Source organism: Mytilus edulis, chromosome 2 (genome assembly GCF_963676685.1).
Source record: "Mytilus edulis chromosome 2, xbMytEdul2.2, whole genome shotgun sequence".
NCBI lineage: Eukaryota > Metazoa > Mollusca > Bivalvia > Mytilida > Mytilidae > Mytilus > Mytilus edulis.
In genome coordinates, this window is record NC_092345.1 from 62341204 (window position 1) to 62359690 (window position 18487).

General features: G+C 31.9%; 1 protein-coding gene across 3 annotated transcripts in view; it reads left to right on the forward strand.

The window, feature by feature from the left end:
• LOC139512619 (nose resistant to fluoxetine protein 6-like) overlaps window positions 1-18487 on the forward strand; it is a 499632-nt gene that overhangs the window by 14338 nt on the left and 466807 nt on the right. For 2 of the 3 annotated variants that reach the window (XR_011662313.1, XM_071300363.1), the window contains exons 3-12: window positions 1757-1847; window positions 2765-2858; window positions 4198-4397; window positions 4790-4957; window positions 6391-6487; window positions 7260-7352; window positions 8365-8539; window positions 10171-10250; window positions 11123-11230; window positions 11822-11948. Coding sequence is in view for 2 of the 3 variants with exons in the window: in XM_071300363.1 (XP_071156464.1) it covers window positions 1757-1847; window positions 2765-2858; window positions 4198-4397; window positions 4790-4957; window positions 6391-6487; window positions 7260-7352; window positions 8365-8539; window positions 10171-10250; window positions 11123-11230; window positions 11822-11948 (1233 nt within the window). In the remaining variant the exon portion in view is untranslated. Of the gene's footprint in view, window positions 1-1756; window positions 1848-2764; window positions 2859-4197; window positions 4398-4789; window positions 4958-4988; window positions 5157-6390; window positions 6488-7259; window positions 7353-8364; window positions 8540-10170; window positions 10251-11122; window positions 11231-11821; window positions 11949-18487 lie in introns of all 3 variants that reach the window. The other variant, XM_071300364.1, reaches the window with a different exon arrangement.

Consider the following 18487-nt stretch of genomic DNA (forward strand, 5'->3'; position numbering starts at 1 on the left):
CAAAAGTAGTAAAAAACAAAGGTCTGTACCAAATATTATGATAGTAGCATGATAATAACACATTTTTACACGCTAGCCTTCGATATTGGGCTGATTTAAGTATGACGTCCGCCATTTTGAATTTTACCGGAAGTGAGACATTTTTTTCAAATGCCTCCCTATCTGCAATAAAAGAGTAATAGTTGAGGAAGGTCTATGCCAAATTTCATGCTTGTAACAGGATGTGCACAATTCGTCTGAAATATGCTTGTAGCCGCCGGACTATTATGAAATATTACTATTTATGAATTAATGTGAAATGGTTAGTAAAATTTTAAAAATATTTAAGTTTTTGTCGAGCCTGCAACTTTTGTTGCAGAAAGCTCGACATAGGGATAGTGATCCGGCGGCGGCGGCGGCGGCTACGGCGGCTACGGCGGCGGCGTTAGCTAACTTCTTAAGAGCTTTATATTTTAGAAGGTGGAAGACCTGGATGCTTCATACTTTGTATATAGATGCCTCATGTTACGAAGTTTCCGTCAGTCACATGTCCAATGTCCTTGACCTCATTTTCATGGTTCAGTGACCACTTGAAAAAAAAGTTCAGATTTTTTGTAATGTTGAATTCTCTCTTATTATAAGTAATAGGATAACTATATTTGATATGTGCGTACCTTGCAAGGTCCTCATGTCTGTCAGACAGTTTTCACTTGACCTCGACCTCATTTCATGGATCAGTGAACAAGGTTAAGTTTTGGTGGTCAAGTCCATATCTCAGATACTATAAGCAATAGGGCTAGTATATTCAGTGTATGGAAGGACTGTAAGATGTACATGTCCAACTGGCAGGTGTCATCTGACCTTGACCTCATTTTCATGGTTCAGTGGTTATAGTTAAATTTTTGTGTTTTGGTCTGTTTTTTTCATACTATACGCAATAGGTCTACTATATTTGTTGTATGGAATGATTGTAAGGTGTACATGTCTAGCGGGCAGATGTCATGTGACCTTGACCTCATTTTCATGGTTCAGTGGTTATAGTTAAATTTTTGTGTTTTGGTCTGTTTTTTTCATACTATATGCAATAGGTCTACTACATTTGTTGTATGGAATGATTGTAAGGTGTACATGTCTAGCGGGCAGATGTCATGTGACCTTGACCTCATTTTCATGGTTCAGTGGTCAAAGTTAAGTTTTTGAGTTTTGGTCTTTTTATCTTATACTATATGCCATAGGGGAACTATATTTGGTGTATGGAAATATTTTATGATCTTTATGTCAGTAGCGCAGGTTTCTTTTGACCATGACCTCATTTTCACGGTTCATTGCACAGTGTTAAGTTTTTGTGTTTTGGTCTATTTTTCTTAAACTATAAGTAATAGGTCAACTATATATGTTGTATAGAAGCATTGTTAGCTGTACATGTCTGCCTGGCATGGTTCATCTGACCTTGACCTCATTTTCATGGTTCTTTGGTCTTTGTTTAGTTATCTTGGTTAATGTTAAGTTTATAAGACAGTTGTAATAAAGCTTTATACTTAGGACTATCAACAAAATATCAATGATTAGTATAGAAGGCGAGACATTTCAGCGTGTGCACTCTTGTTTTATCAGTATGAAATGCTTGTGAAAATTTTGTGAAGATGTGTATTGATATCAAAGTAGATTCCCATACATTTTTCCAATATTCCTATCATTTCCTAAAATGATTTATTCAGTACTGGCTAAAAAAATGTCATAATAATTGATAACACAATAGTTTTATGTTTAATTTCAGCTAGCTGCTGTTAGTCAGTACTTGGTAAGGTTAGGTGTGTGTGTTCCTGATGGATGTTCTGAGAATGACACGTTAATATTGTTGAACACAGGTATATATGATCTTTTAAAGCCTGAAAGGGCCTTGGTGGGCCAGTTGTTACCACTGATGTGTGTTTGAACCCCACTCATGTGGATGCACTCAACTCTAATCTTAATTGTCTTAGATTGTCAGTTTCCAAAGTTTGGTGGTTATCTCCAGGGACTCTGGCTTCCTCCACAAATTAAAACTGGCCACCATGAAATAGCCCAAAAGTGGCGTTAAAAACACACAAATAAATGATTGTAAAGCCTGCATCTTGATGCAGATATAAATACCTTCATTTGACCAATTCAGCTAAGGTTTATTCTAAAGAAAGACATAATTTTGCAAATAGAGTTTAAATTGGAAGTGTAGCTAGCCTCAAAGAAAATACAAAAAAAATTGTACAGTCTGAATTTAATACATATCAAAAGTGAGGAAAATGTGATATCCTCGATGAACTGTAATAAAAGAGACCATTCCTTTATTTTAGAATGGTGTCATCAAAAATATATTTTCAAGATTTTTTTATGTACACATTTTTCTGGAGAGAGCTTCAACAATGTATTAGTTTGTGATAAGGTCTAGTTAATGGTGATCCACTAGTGGTAGGTCATTGTTATTTGGTATGCAGTTGTATTAGCATTGGCACATCTCATTATCATGATGATTATTAGGCCTCACCCCCTCAGTCATGGTCTATTGACTTACATGTTAAAGAATTGCTATTTTAGTTTCAAATTTGCATTTTTAAAATAACAAATAGATGAGACATATCTCTGTTAACAATTATTTAAATATTTATCTGAAATCATAACAGGAAAAAATCATACCTAAAAGAAAACAGAAAAAAAAACAATGCCAGAAAATCACTATGAACTTGTTCGCCTTTATATAAGGAACATTGGGTTTATGTGTTTACTCACTAAGGTTTTTAAAATATTTCAGTTCTGTCTAAAATTCCCAATAATACTATGCTGGCTGCATCAGTGCAGTGCCAAGATCCAGACAGAGAATTTGATACTAGAGCTACTGTTGTAATGTAAGTATTATACAACCTGTAAAAGAACTTAAAGCCTCTAGTACAAATGGACTACCATTTACATCACATAAACCTGATTTTGTAAAAACATGTTTCAGACCAGATTTTTGAACTCTCGTTACCATCTTATATAGACTATTTTCATATTACAGAAATTTGGTTTTATGTCACTTCTTTTGGTTGCTATTATAGACTATAATATGAAAATAGTCTGTTGAAAGGAAACAAGGAGGCTATATGAAAGGAGCCATTATATTGCCTATGAAATCACAAAATAGAAAACTAATTTAAGCTTTCCAAAATCATTTCAATTTTTATGATAAATGATCAGATTAATGTAATCTAGACACCTAAGGATGTACTTAGATGAGGTGTAGGAGTAAGTGTCAGATATTCACACTCCTTGCTTATTTATAGCTTATTTTGTTCCTTAACTAATGTTCTTCCGACTTATAGTATCAGTTTTAAATTTGCTCGATTTTTTGTATTTCACCTAAGTACATCCTGAATTGCATGCATAATGGTGACTTTTAATGTCACAATAATATTATAAACATTTTGAATTTACATTTTTTGGCCAATAATGGCAATTTTGCTCACAGTTATGGGGTTAAAATATATATGAGCAACAGCTTTTACATAAATGAAATTTTATAATGATAAACATCTAATTTAAAATGCATTTTATAGAAAATGTTTTTTTTTTTGCGTAAGGCAGTTGCTCTTATAAAAATTAAAGACATGATATTAAATTTAGGCTGTTTTGCACAAAATGTAAAAAGTTTGAAGCACTATCACAAGCATATAAAACAAAATTAAAAAATGTAAATACTGATGCTTAACAGACTTATGTCTTATAAATAATGTGTGAACTTGTATCATTAATCTACCAAATAGTATCCTTCAGTGAAGGATACATTGTACTCTTTGGTAGATTAATGATACTATTTGAATTTCAAATTCAAAGAACCCCCAAAAATGGTCCTTAAGATTATACCTTCTTCTTTTTATCTTTGATGTTATTTGAGTATTTTAAAGTTGTTAACACTCTATCATTGTCTATCTTCAATATGTTCCATTTATACTCTGTAGAGGCCCTATTGGATATTGAAGCTCATGTTTTTTAGATTCTTAAACATTTGGTTCAATGGAAACCTGGTAAAAGCTATTGCAGAGTAGTATTTTGTGCCAGAAGTTAGTATCATATATGTATATTACTAGTTTGTATTTTAGTTTTTGTTCACCACTTTAAACAAATTTTATGCTTACTTAAACTATTCTTTTGACTCGTAAGATCCAAATATTTAAATGTAAATGGTCTTCTTATGAAATGTTACAGAGTGATAGTGTCACTGTTTATGACTGTTATGGTAATTGGTACTGTCTATGATGTTCTTTACTTACAATGGCCAAAGTCAAAAGCTCAGACAATGGCTGGGTTACTAAATGGTGAAGTTACAGAAATCTATCATCATAAAATAACAGCAGAAGAAGACACACCATTGATTGGAGATAAAACCACACAGGAATACAAACCTGGTAAATACGTTTTATTTCCTAATAGTCATATTGTGTTTAAAAGGAAATTATTGTTATCAGAAAAGTTAAAGGAGAAAGAACATTTTTGCTGTAACATTGTAAGTTCATTTTAAACTTATGTTTTTGAATATACCTTTCACACCCGTAGCCAGGGGGTTCAAGGGGTTTGAATCCCCGCCCTGAAAACAAATAAGCACTTGACAAGTCAATGTTCTGTTTGAATTTGGAATTGTAACTGTTAAAGTTGAGTTTATGTAACCTCCCCTTGGAAATTCCTGGCCACAGACCTGCCATTGGTATCTTCTCTATTTTGCATTGTTACATCCTTTATTGAAAAAAAAACCAAAAATTAGTGTAAGTAAAACAGGACACATTGCTTATATTATTTACAGGAACATTTGGAAAAATCCTTTTATCCTTTTCTGTATACACAAATGGAGCAAAGATTTTGAGTACCAACCAATCAGCTGGCAGCTTAACCTCAGTGAATGGAATACGATTTATTAGCATGTCATGGGTGATATTAGGACATACCTACGTATTTTTATCTCCCCTTGCAGGTATGCATTGATATTGTTATTTATCTTATAGGATTACTTGGGAAACTTCTACTATCATTCTCCATTTACACAAATGGTGCCAAAATTTTGAGTACTGATCAATCTGCTGGAAGTTTGAATGCAGTGAATGGAATCAGATTTATTAGCATGTCATGGGTCATTTTAGGACATACCTATGGAATATTTTCACCAATTTCTGGTATGCATTATTATAACTCATAAGAGAGTCATAATTCTGTTAATTTTACAAAAATCTTTTTAGCAGAAAAAAGTTGCATGTATTTAAGAACTTTTTCCACTTTGTATATCTCTTGTAACAACTTATTGTCTCTAGGTAGCAATTTTTGTTGATTTTGTGGTTAGATTGAACCACAAAATGTTGTTCCCTATGAAAAGGAAATTTTCCGTTTAGAATACATATCCACAAATTTGAGAATTCACGAAATTCTGAGTAATCTTTTTTACATGAAATTTAGTACTAATAAATTAAAATTTTTTTAAAACAGTAAAAAGTAAAAAGTATTCATAGTATTAGTCATAGAATTTCTTTACAGTGCTACTATTCTGCAGTTCCTCCATGTTTGTATTCTAGCATGTATGGTAGAACTTTTTTTTTTGTAGTAGCAATATACACTGTTGATACGGTAATTCATGGCTTACATTTTAATCAATTAAAGCTATCATTATCTTAAGGGGGCTCCTGGGTATAAATCAAAATTTTTTTCTAATATAGGATTTCGCTATAATTTTTTATAAATGAACTTTATCATATACTTAAAAGAAAAATGAAATAAAAAGATGGGGTCACTGTTCATTTAAGCTCACAATCTGCCCTTGGAAGAAGCATACATTTTTGTTAATGTCCTTTTTTTCTGTTGAACTAATAGGAGAAATAGATGTAATATCGAAATAAAAAAATAACCTAATTACAGAAATCGCTTAAATTTTACAATTATTTAGTTTATGAACAGCTTATTTGAAAACAATAATAAAAAATATAGGTCACCCATGAGTTAAAAAAGATATTTCAAATTTAATGCCAAAAATAGCATTTTTGTACCAAAGGGAGATAATTTGGAGCATTTTGAATGATACAAACATTTTAAAAGTCATCTGGGGACAAACCGAATCATTTTTTTAGGGTTGATTTTTGTACCATATCATAAAGTAATAACTTATAGTGTAATAAATAAAACTTGTAATAAAAAAACAAAGGTTTAATTTTTTGCTGAAATGTTTGTACCAAGGAGCCACCTTAATAGAAGAATTTTGGGTAGAAATGAGAGAGAAATGATACTACCTTTTGATAAATAAAATCTTGAACAATTTGATTTAAATTATGAAAGTCAATGTTTATAGTGATAAAATTACAACCAAACAAAAAATTGTCTGTATAATTTTGTACAATGTACAAAACAATATTATATTTGTAGATAACCAGCTTCCATTTACTATACTGATGTTCAAGAGATGGACTTTTGGAGCAATACTGAATGCTTTAGTGTCTGTTGATACCTTTTTCACTCTCAGGTAAATATTTTACTGGGGACTCATTATTATTCCTGGGATACATCTTTCCGTGGATTTCATGGATGAAGGTGAACCACAGATAACGATTTTCAACAAAGCATAAGTTTTATGTAGGTTTGTATGTAGACTTCTGCAAAACCATGAAATGAATTATCCACAAACATACAATCTTTCCATAATTCACAAAAACTTGTGCCCAACAAAAAATAAATGTATATTGGTTACTTTTTACATGTCCCCCATTACCAAGTTAAAGAACTATTCCTACAATAGGACAGTCCTTTGATGTAAAGACTTTGCAAAGAGATGTAATAACAGATAAATGATAAATGGAATAAAAATAAATTAACAGGCTTATGCATCGAATTATTGTATATTTTAAAGTTTATGAAAATGTTCTTACTAGTAAAGGAAAAAGAAATTTGTCAGTATAGCAGACGAGACATTCCAGCATGTTCATGCAGTGTTCATTTTTTGTGAAATTTTGCAATCTCCTCAGGATATCCTTTCCAGAATCTTTATTGTTGAAGTTTTAATGAAGTTTTCAACTTATACATTTTCCTACACAGCCATGTTACAGTCAGTGCTTAAAACTTTGATATGATTTAATTTAAAATGCAAATAAAACTTGTACAGTTAAAAGTTAGATTTAGTCTTCAAATCATAAAAAATAGAATAACAGGGTTTACAATATTTTGATTGGATTATTACATTATATTGTTCCTGGTTCTAACATCAAGTAGGAAATGCATTTATATTTTTTTTATTTCAGTGGGCTCTTGTTAACTTACCTAATAATGAAGGAGATGAAGAAAAAAGATGGCAAGATAAATTGGTTTATGTTTTATTTCCATAGATTCTGGAGGTATGTTCTATCATATTTTTTTTATATTTTCACTAGAACTGAGCTCTTTGTGAACTGTTACCAAGCATTCTTAAAAATTAGCAATTCCAAGGAAAATATTTCAACATTGACAATTTTTTGTCCAATTTTTTGACCTCAAGGATTCATGGAAGAAGACAGGCATAGTTGCTGAAAAATGCTTGAACAATGGATCTCATTATTCATCACTTATGCAGAAAGTGATTAGGAAAATTAAAAAAAATTAGCAGCAGTTTTTGTCTCCCCTTGGCAGAATCATAAAGAGAGACTTAGCTATGCTGTTTTCCAATGGCCAAATCAACCATTATGAAGTTAATGGAACATGTCTGTATTTTGAAATCATAGTCAATTAGCTAACCTCGGAAAGTACTTACGGAACACCATTGTAAAAAATTACAAAATGTATGTAAAGGTTATTATTGCAGCAGCCCCTTCAGATGAATTATAAAGTAGATATTACTTTCACTGACTTCAAAATTCATTTGGATCATAGTTTAGGTTAGTTGACCAAAAGTTCGGAAACACAAAAACAAATGGGAGTTCAAATTAAAAAAAAAGGTAATAAAAAAGCCTGTTTGTAACTGGTGTATAAACTAACAACAGTTTGGGGCAATATTTATTCCTATCTGTGTGCCCGACCATTAGTCTGTCCATCTGTCTGTACATCAGAAAATTTTCAGGCTTTAATGTAAGGTAATTTATCATGAAGTTGTGTTGTTTATTATAAAGAATTGTTTAAATGAAAGGAATGCAAAATATGATTTAGTGTTACTGGTTGTGTGTATGTGTGTGTTGATGTTCTCTCTAGGAAGTCTATTCTGAAATATTACAGTACATGTATTTCAATATTTTGAGGAAAAAGTCTTGTTAACATTTTTGTACAATATTTCATACAGTGGAATTATTGACACTATTATTCTGTTACAAGATAACTCCACTATTTATGTTAATCTTAATTTCACTATTTAAGTCAATTAGACTAATTCTGTTACAGATTAACTCCACCATATATGTTAGTGTTGATGGTATACGTGTCATTATTTCCTTACATTGGAAGTGGTCCTCTTTGGAAAAAAGATGGAATGGAAGTGAACTATTGTAAGGATGCTTGGTACTACAATTTCTTTTATATAAACAACTTTGTCAATCTGAAAGATACAAGTTCACAGGTGAGTATTTGAAAGCCACAGGAAGTTGTAGTTTATGAGTAAAAAGCATGTATGTTAAAGATCTTTATGGGATTATATACCTGTAGTAGTACATGAATACATTTTAATGCCCTGTCTACAAAATGCCTTGGAAATATTTATTTTATGGAAAATTGCATTGTTAGCGCTCTCATGTGTAAAAAAATCTTGGCAGATGTTTATCAAATTTATATCAAAAGTTTATATCAGCAATGTCTGATCAAATATTTTTGAAAGAGTTATACACCTTGGAGTTATGTATTTAGTTTGAAATTGCATTTTATTTGCTATCAAGCCTTCATTTTTAGCTCACCTGACCCGAAGGTGAGCTAATTGTAAGCAGCAAGATTGTTCAGTCAAGTAAGATCTACAAACACAACACCAACACCAAAACACAATTTTGTCATGAATCCATCTGTATCCTTTGTTTAATATGCACACAAACCAAGGCGAGGGACACAGGCTCTTCTCTTCTTTTTTTATACTATGATGGTTGTGAATGCTATATGTATATTTTAACAACTTCTATACCACATGTACATTTCTCCTGGAAACAGTATATCTAACGGGAAATGAATCTGATAGGCTTTTCAGTATAAAATTGATAAAATCTCAGTTTTATCATAAAGTAGAAATATTTTGTCAGATAAAATGACCAATATAAGTGTGATTTATTTGATGTGAAGTGTTAATGGTTTGTGAATTTTGGAGTGCAATTGGACGCCATTACCCTGTTTGCATTCTATACCCTTCTGTGATGACATGTAAGTGATTATAACAAATCTAAAGTGACAGATCACAAACTAGATACACTGGCATCGCTTTAAAAACTTAGTTTGAGTGACATTTTATTGATATTAGAAATTGTTAGGGTTATGAGCGAACACATGTCCGTTTCCGTTTCTGTATCGCATCTTTATTTAACTATGACCCGACAATAAAATCGGCTACGATTAGATAGTGTCAAGTCCCATCAATATATATGATCCTGATTCCTAAGTCTCATTTTCTGTAAATAAGATTTTCCTTGGTTTATTGCCACCCAAACATATTACCATCCTTGAAAAATGTGGCAATTTTATATGATTAATTGCTTTTTCAAACAAACTGTAACAAATTTGAAAAAAAAAACCAACAGTTTGTGAGAAGTCATGAAATCCCTTTGATAGATGTTTTGACAAATATCATTGGCAATGCTGACAGATCAATCAAAATATCAAAGATCATCTAAAAATGTATGTTACCATTTTGGTGTAAAAATTTTCTGACTAACATTTATTTAATTTAGGTTAGTGAAAGGGTCAATCATTGGTTTACTGGTTAAAATGATAATTCAATCTGAATGAGGGCAATGTTCTTATCAATCATATAGATGTGCGCATTTACCCAGTACTTAGTTGTTTATTGTAGTGCAGTGGCTGATACAGAAACTTTCATTAGGGATAACTTGTTTATTGTAGAGTTTGTCTTGAATAGAATAAATACATATCGTAATATCTTGTTTATTGTATTTTATGACCTGAATAGAATAAATACATATTGTAATATCTTGTTTATTGTATTTTATGACCTGAATAGAATAAATACATATTGTAATATTTTGTTTATTGTAGTGTATGGCATGGACATGGTATCTAGCCAATGATATGCAGTTTTTTGTTATCAGTCCACTAATAATAATTCCACTTTTCTTGTAAGTTAACTTATTCTCAGTTTATGTTTTTATCATAATGATATTGATGTGTAGTTGATGTGTAGTTGATGTGTGGAAAATGTACTTTTGATCGATTTTATTAAAATATACACATGAACTAACACTTTCTAATGGTACAAGCTGGTAGAGTATTCAGAATGGATACCAGAGTATGCTGTTCTTGTCTTAAAACCTCTGGAAAATAAAACTATAAAACTATAAAACGAAAACAACATCCTGGATTACTGCAAGGAAATGCTTTGTTGTTGTCTACATGTTTTGCCACTTATGGTGGCATCATCAGGACAATTTATTGATAGAAAACAAATGCTGAAGAACATAAAATGAGGTTTTTATGGGTAAGAGGAAGGTTAACAATTATTGGTTTAACAATGTTGAAATAAAGATTCTGAACCCCAAGAAAATCAGACAATTCATGTTGCAGCAGAAATTTGAAGAACAGTTTAGGATTTCAAAATTTCAAATGATGACTACCCATCTCCATCAGTGATTTCTATCCCTTCAGCTTTATGATTTATTCTGACCTCTCTGATAAATTTTCCTGTCTAGTTAGACTAATAATCTATTAGCATGATAAATGATAATTCTTTTCAATTCTTCAATCCTTTTAAAAATTTGTGAGTATTATTTAAAGCTGTATAAAAGAAACATCAATTTTAATGTCTATGTGATGTCAAAAACATTTTAGAATTGAAATATTTGACCAAATGTAACCATTTAACACATAATTTGAAAAGATGGCATAATCTTACTTTCTCCTTAAAAAGAAAACTCAAAGAAAGATCTCATATAAAGTGTTTGCTATAACATATTAGTATTATAAATTAATGCTTTTACAATATGTGTTACAGCTCCAAGGCAATAGGTGGTATCGTGATGTTTGTGATTTTGTTGGGATCATGGATTGCAACTGGAGTTATATCAAAAACATACAACATGAAACCATCCCTTGTAGCAGGGTTTGTATAGATTAAATGTTTTGTTTCTTTTTATGGTAATCTATTCCTTATGCAATGTTACCAATTTTACTGCACCAGGTAACATTAAACAGTTCCAATTTTTCTGCACCAAATAACATTAAACAGTTCCAATTTTACTGCAACAAATAACATTAAAAAGTTCCAGTTTTACTGCACCAAATAACATTAAAAAGTTCCAGTTTTACTGCACCAAATAACATTAAACAGTACCAATTTTACTGCACCAAATAACTTTTAAACTATTCCAATTTAACTGCACCAGAAAACATTAAACAGTACCAGTTTTACTGCACCAGATAACTTTAAACAGTACCAATTTAACTGCACCAGAAAACATTATACAGTACAAATTTTCCTGCACCAGAAAACATTATACAGTACAAAATTTACTACACTAGATAACATTTAACTGAAACAATTTTACTGATAGGGAAACGTTTTTAGTTTTAGATTAAATAATTTTAGTTTTAACTTTAAGATAGGCTGGGTTTCATTTTTGATCATCTATCACTCATTAACATTACTTGTAATGGATTATATGTTTGTTTTATTAATGATTTAAATTTGTAGGGGTGACTTCTTTTCCTACTTTGATTATTACTACATCAAACCATACTGCCGTATAGGACCCTATTTAGTGGGAATGTTTACAGGTTATGTGCTATACAGAACTAATTGTAAATGTCGGATTAACAGGGTAAATATAGAATACTTGAATGACAACTGCATAATATAAACCCAAAATAGTTGTTTTATGTAATTGTTGAATTCACCTTATAGACCAATGTGATCTGCTGTCATTTTTATTAGCTCACCTAGCCCAAAGGGCCAAGTGAGCTTTTCCCATCACTTTGCGTCCGGCGTCGTTAACTTTTACAAAAATCTTCTCCTCTGAAACTACTGGGCCAAATTAAACCAAACTTGGTCACAATCATCATTGGGGTATCTAGTTTAAAAAACGGGGCCAGTGACCCGGCCAACCAACCAAGATGGCTGCCATGGCTAAAAATAGAACATAGGGGTAAAATGCAGTTTTTGGCTTATAACTCAAAAACCAAAGCATTTAGAGCAAATCTGACATGGGGGTAAAATTGTTTATCAGGTGAAGATCTATCTGCCTTGAAATTTTCAGATGAATCCGACAACCCGTTGTTGGATTGCTGCCCCTGAATTGGTAATTTTAAGGAAATGTTGCTGTTTTTGGTTATTATCTTGAATATTATTATAGATAGAGATAAACTATAAACAGCAATAATGTTCAGCAAAGTAAGATTTACAAATAAGTCAACATGACAGAAATGGTCAGTTGACCCCTTTAGGAGTTATTGCCCTTTATAGTCAATTTTTAACCATTTTTCGTAAATCTTAGTTATCTTTTACAAAAATCTTCTCCTCTGAAACTACTGGGCCAAATTAATCCAAACTTGGCCTAAATCATCTTTGGGGTAACTAGTTTAAAAAATGTGTCCGGTGACCTGGCCATCAAATCATGATGGCCGCCATGGCTAAAAATAGAACATAGGGGTAAAATGCAGTTTTTGGCTTATAACTCAAAAACCAATGCATTTAGAGCAAATCTGACATGATGTAAAATTGTTCATCAGGTCAAGATCTATCTGCCCTGAAATTTTCCGATGATTCGGACAACCCGTTGTTGGGTTGCTGCCCCTGAATTGGTAATTTTAAGGAAATTTTGCTGTTTTTGGTTATCTTGAATATTATCATAGATAGAGATAAACTGTAAACAGCAATAATGTTCAGCAAAGTAAGATTTACAAATAAGTCAAATGACAGAAATGGTCAATTGACCCCCTAAGGAGTTATTGTCCTTTACAGTCAATTTAACAATTTTCATAAAATTTGTAAATTTTTATCAACATTTTTCACTGAAACTACTGGGCCAAATTCATTATAGATAGAGATAATTGTAAGCAGCAAGACTGTTTAGTAAAGTAAGATGTACAAACACATCATCACCAAAACACAATTTTGTCATGAATCCATCTGCTTCCTTTGTTTAATATTCACATAGACCAAGGTGAGCGACACAGGCTCTTTAGAGCCTCTAGTTAGGTTTATCATTTGTTGTTTCATAAATATAGATATATAAAGTTAATACTGTATAAAGTTTAGACAATTTAGTGCAGAAAGGTCATTTGTTACATCACCATGATTTCAGAAGCACAATAATTTTGAAAATTACTAATGTGACCGATATATGGAAACATGTGTATTTATATGATTTGAAGGCTTCCTTTCCCCATCCCCCCATAAAAATAAATTATCATGTAGGGTAAATCCTTGGCTCATTTCTAAATATTGACGACAAGGATCATGTCTTAGTCCTAGGTACAAGAATATTTTTGACCAACATGGACGATACATCATATTAGACGTGACTCTATACGATCAAAGGTTAACTTTGGTATGTTTATATGGTTATAACACAGATAAACCAGATTTTTTCTGTGATATCCTACAGAAAACTATGAGATTTTCGAATACAAGTTTCATCTTCTTGGGTGACTGGAATGTAGTGCAGGATAAGAATGAAGATACTTATAATGTAATACATGACAGAAACCCCAACTCCAGGAGAAAGATTGATGAAATTAAGGACACACTTTTGCTGTTAGACCCTTGGAGGACTTGTTATCCTAGTGATAGAAAATTTACATGGCGTCAGAAATCTCCCATTAAACAGAGCCGTCTTGATTATTATCTTGTATCTGAGGACCTTTTTACATTGATGGAATCAACAAAAATTATTCCTGGATACAGGACAGATCACTCTGCCATTATATTTACTTTTACAGCATCCTTAGCTAAGCGGGGCAAAGGATACTGGAAATTTAATTCTCAGCTTTTAAGAGAACCTGCATATGGAGATTTAGTTATAAACTGCATCAGAGACACTGTTTCTGAGTATTTCTCTGGGGGTGATTCCGAAGATTTTCTTCATGTTCAGTTATCTTGCAGTGATCAGCTATTTTTAGAGGTTCTAAAAATGAAGATTCGTAGTCTAACTACTCCCACTGTATTAAAAAATCAAGGGAAGAAAAAGATGTTTTCAAGGGACTGGAGTTAGAAATCCAGTCTTTAGAAAACAGTGTAAATTTAAACCCTAGTGAAATTAATGTGACTTCACTCAATCAGAAAAAGTGTGAATTAGAGAAGCGACGACAGACATTAGTTGAGGGCCTTATTCTCCGTTCTCGTGTAAATTGGCATGAGAATGGAGAAAGATGCACTAACTATTTTTGTAAGTTAGAAAAGAAAGCCTTCTTAAATAAAACCATGACTGAACTCATTGATGACCAAGGTAATCAAATTTCTGATCAATCTAAAATATTGTTTGAACAGGAGCAGTTTTATAGGACACTTTATACATCTAAGTCATTCAGTAATGATGACAATCAATTTTTTAAACATGACATAAAACTCAGTGCAGAACAAAAACTTCTTTGTGAGGGAAACTTATCTTTTAGGGAATGTGGGGAAGCTTTAAAACAGATGCAAAATGGAAAGTCTCCAGGATCTGATGGATTTACAGTGGATTTTTTCAAATTTTTTTGGAAAGATATTGGTCCATTTGTCTTTAGATCTCTGCAATTTGGATATGAGTTGGGCCATTTTTCAGATTTTCAATACCAAAGTATTATTACTTGTATTCCTAAGGAAGGGAAAGATAGGAGGTACATGGGTAACTGGCGACCGATCAGCTTAATGAACACAGATATGAAAATTGCATCTGCAGTTCTTGCTGGTAGAGCTAAAAAGGTACTGTTCGCCATTATTAGTGACACACAAAAGGGCTTTATGAAAGGGAGATTCATAGGAGAGAACACTAGACTTCTATATGATTTAATGCACTATCTAGAAAAAAATGATATAGAAGGATTGTTATTACTAGTAGATTTCGAAAAAGCCTTTGATTCTATAGAATGGGAGTTTTTAAAGCAGGCTTTGATTAGTTTTAATTTTGGTCCTTCTTTTTGTAAATGGTTTGATGTGCTTTATGCAGATGCAAAGAGCTGTGTCATTAATAATGGTAATATGTCCCAATTTTTCAACCTTGAAAGAGGCTGTCGCCAGGGGGACCCGTTATCTCCCTATTTGTTTATTATTGGGGTGGAATTACTTGCCATACAGCTAAAAGGGAATCCAAAAATAAAAGGGGTGAATATAAATGGGAATCTGCCACTCATTAGTCAGTATGCAGATGATACGTTTCTTACACTGGATGGAAGTGAAGATTCATTAAAAGAGACCCTTTCTTGTTTTGAAAAATTTCACAAAGTCTCAGGATTAAAGATAAATACAACTAAAACAAAAGTTGTTTGGATTGGAAGTAAGAGATATTCTGACTTGGTTTTATGTCCTGAAACAAATCTAAGCTGGTCCTGTTCAAACTTTAAGGTTTTAGGATTAAATTTCTCTTTGGATCTAGAGTGTATGCCCAGTTTGAATTTCAGAGCAAAAATCATTGATATTTCAAAATTATTGAAAAGTTGGCAGCATAGGAAGCTAACACTACTTGGCAAGGTTACTGTTATTAAGACTCTTGCACTTCCGAAATTGATTCATTTGCTTACATCTTTACCTAATATATGTCAATCCATGTTGAATGAAATCAACAGATTATTCTTTAATTTTATATGGGATGGAAAAACAGAAAAAATCAAACGTGATACACTGATTGCAGATAAAAAGGAGGGAGGTTTGAAAATGGTTCATTTACAATCTTTCAACTTTTATCTTAAAGTCGGTTGGGTGAGGCGATTTTTTTCAAATTTGAATGGGGACTGGCAAAATATTCTTAAGTTGATATTGAAAAAATTTGGGGGTGCAAGATCTTTTTCTTTACAAAACTTCAAATTTTTAGAGATTGGAAATCAACTCAGCAATCCTTTTTGGAAAGATGTTTTTCAAGCTTTACACTCATCTAAACCACATGTTAAAACTGATGTCAAGGAGTGTCTCTCGATGGATATCTTGAATTTTGTGAAAACAGAAGATTTCTCATTATATAACAGATGGGGAGTTGCCGGTGTGCAAAACCTCTGTCACATTTTTGACCATCAAAGAAGAGATTTTTTCACATTTGATCAGATTAAACAAAAAGTTCAGACAAATAATTATATGCACTATTACAGTTTAATATCAAATATCCCTATGGAGGTAAAACAGTGTATTAGGGAAAACACTGATACTGACTTAGAAAATTTTACTCCGCAGGAACATTTTTTGGAGAAAATTACTAGCAGTAAAAATATCAAATTCATATATAATAATCTTATTGTAAAATGTGCACATCCTCCAGTTGTAAAATTTTCAAAATGGGAGGATGAGCTGCATTCTAACATTGAAGACTGGAAAAAATACTTTTGTATACTTCAGAAAGGTTGTAGAGATACATATTTGTATAATTTCCAATATAAGTTTTTACATAGGACTATTCCTACAAATACATTTTTATATAAGATTAAAATCAAAGATACAAAGTTATGTTCTTTTTGTAGATGTGAAGATGAAACTATTGGACATTTATTTTATGATTGTCAAGTGACATCAAATTTTTTATATTTGTTTTGTGCTTGCCTGAAAAATTTCTATGTTAACATTGATTTTAACAAAAAAAACTTTTTTCTTGGTTTTGTAGAAGAAAGCTTATTTTTAAATTTTCTTGTAATTTTTGCCAAAAAATACATATATAAATGCAAGCTAGAAGAAAAGCTTCCAAATGCAATTGAATTAAAAAATAGACTGAGAAACTTTTATAACTTAGAGTTATATACAGCAAGAAAATACAACAAAGTTTTTGAACTTGAAAAACTTTGGGCCCCTATGCTAATTATTTATCCTGAATGGTAATCTAACAACCAAATTTATATCAATATATATATCTTTTTGACCTATTTATGGAACAGAGCAAACAACATGTAATATATGCATAGCACATGTAAACCTTTTTTTTTTTTTTTTTCTTCTATTTTAAAATAATCTATAGATATTTCTATATGAAGAGATTGTGAAAAAAGAGAGAAAGAGAGAGTGAGAAAGAAGGAGAGAGAGAGTGTGAAAGAGAGAGAGAAAAAAAAAAAAGATTTTCAAAATATTTATTTTTTAGTTTGTGTAAATCTTGATAAAACAATAGTCTATTGTTGTTATATATTTGAAACCCTGTAACACCCTAGTCAGGTGGTGCTGTAAGGGTGATGTTAAATCCTGACTATTGAAAAAATAAATAAAAAATAAAAAAAAAGAATATTTTTGGTACAATAACTGTTAATTATGCCCCACCTACGATAGTAGAGGGGCATTATGTTTTCTGGTCTGTGCCTCCGTTTGTCCATCTGTGGGTCCATTTGTTCGTCTGTGCGTCCGTTCGCTTCAGGTTAAAGTTTTTGGTCAAGGTAGTTTTTGAAGAAGTTGAAGTCCAATCAACTTGAAACTTAGTGCACATGTTCCCTATGATATGATTTTTATACGACCGCAAAATTTGAAAAATTTTTCGTCGTATATTGCTATCACGTTGGCGTCGGCGTCGTCGTCGTCGTTGTCATCGTCGTCGTCGTCGTCGTCGTCCGGCGTCCGAATACTTTTAGTTTTCGCACTCTAACTTTAGTAAAATTGAATGGAAATCTATGAAATTTTAACACAAGGTTTATGACCACAAAAGGAAGGTTGGTATTGATTTTGGGAGTTTTGGTCCCAACATTTTAGGAATTAGGGGCCAAAAAGGGCCCAAATAAGCATTTTCTTGGTTTTCGCACTATAACTTTAGTTTAAGTTAATAGAAATCTATGAAATTTTGACACAAGGTTTATGACCACAAAAGAACGGTTGGGATTGATTTTGGGAGTTTTGGTTTCAACAGTTTAGGAATTAGGGGCCAAAAAAGGGCCCAAATAAGCATTATTCTTGGTTTTCGCACAATAACTTTAGTTTAAGTAAATAGAAATCAATGAAATTTAAACACAATGTTAATGACTACAAAAGGAAGGTTGGTATTGATTTTGGGAGTTTAGGTCCCAACAGTTTAGGAATTAGGGGCCAAAAAGGGACCCAAATAAGCATTTTTCTTGGTTTTCGCACCATAACGTTAGTATAAGTAAATAGAAATCTATGAAATTTAAACACAAGGTTTATGACCAAAAAAGGAAGGTTGGTATTGATTTTGGGAGTTTTGGTCCCAACAGAATAAGGGGCCCAAAGGGTCCAAAATTAAACTTT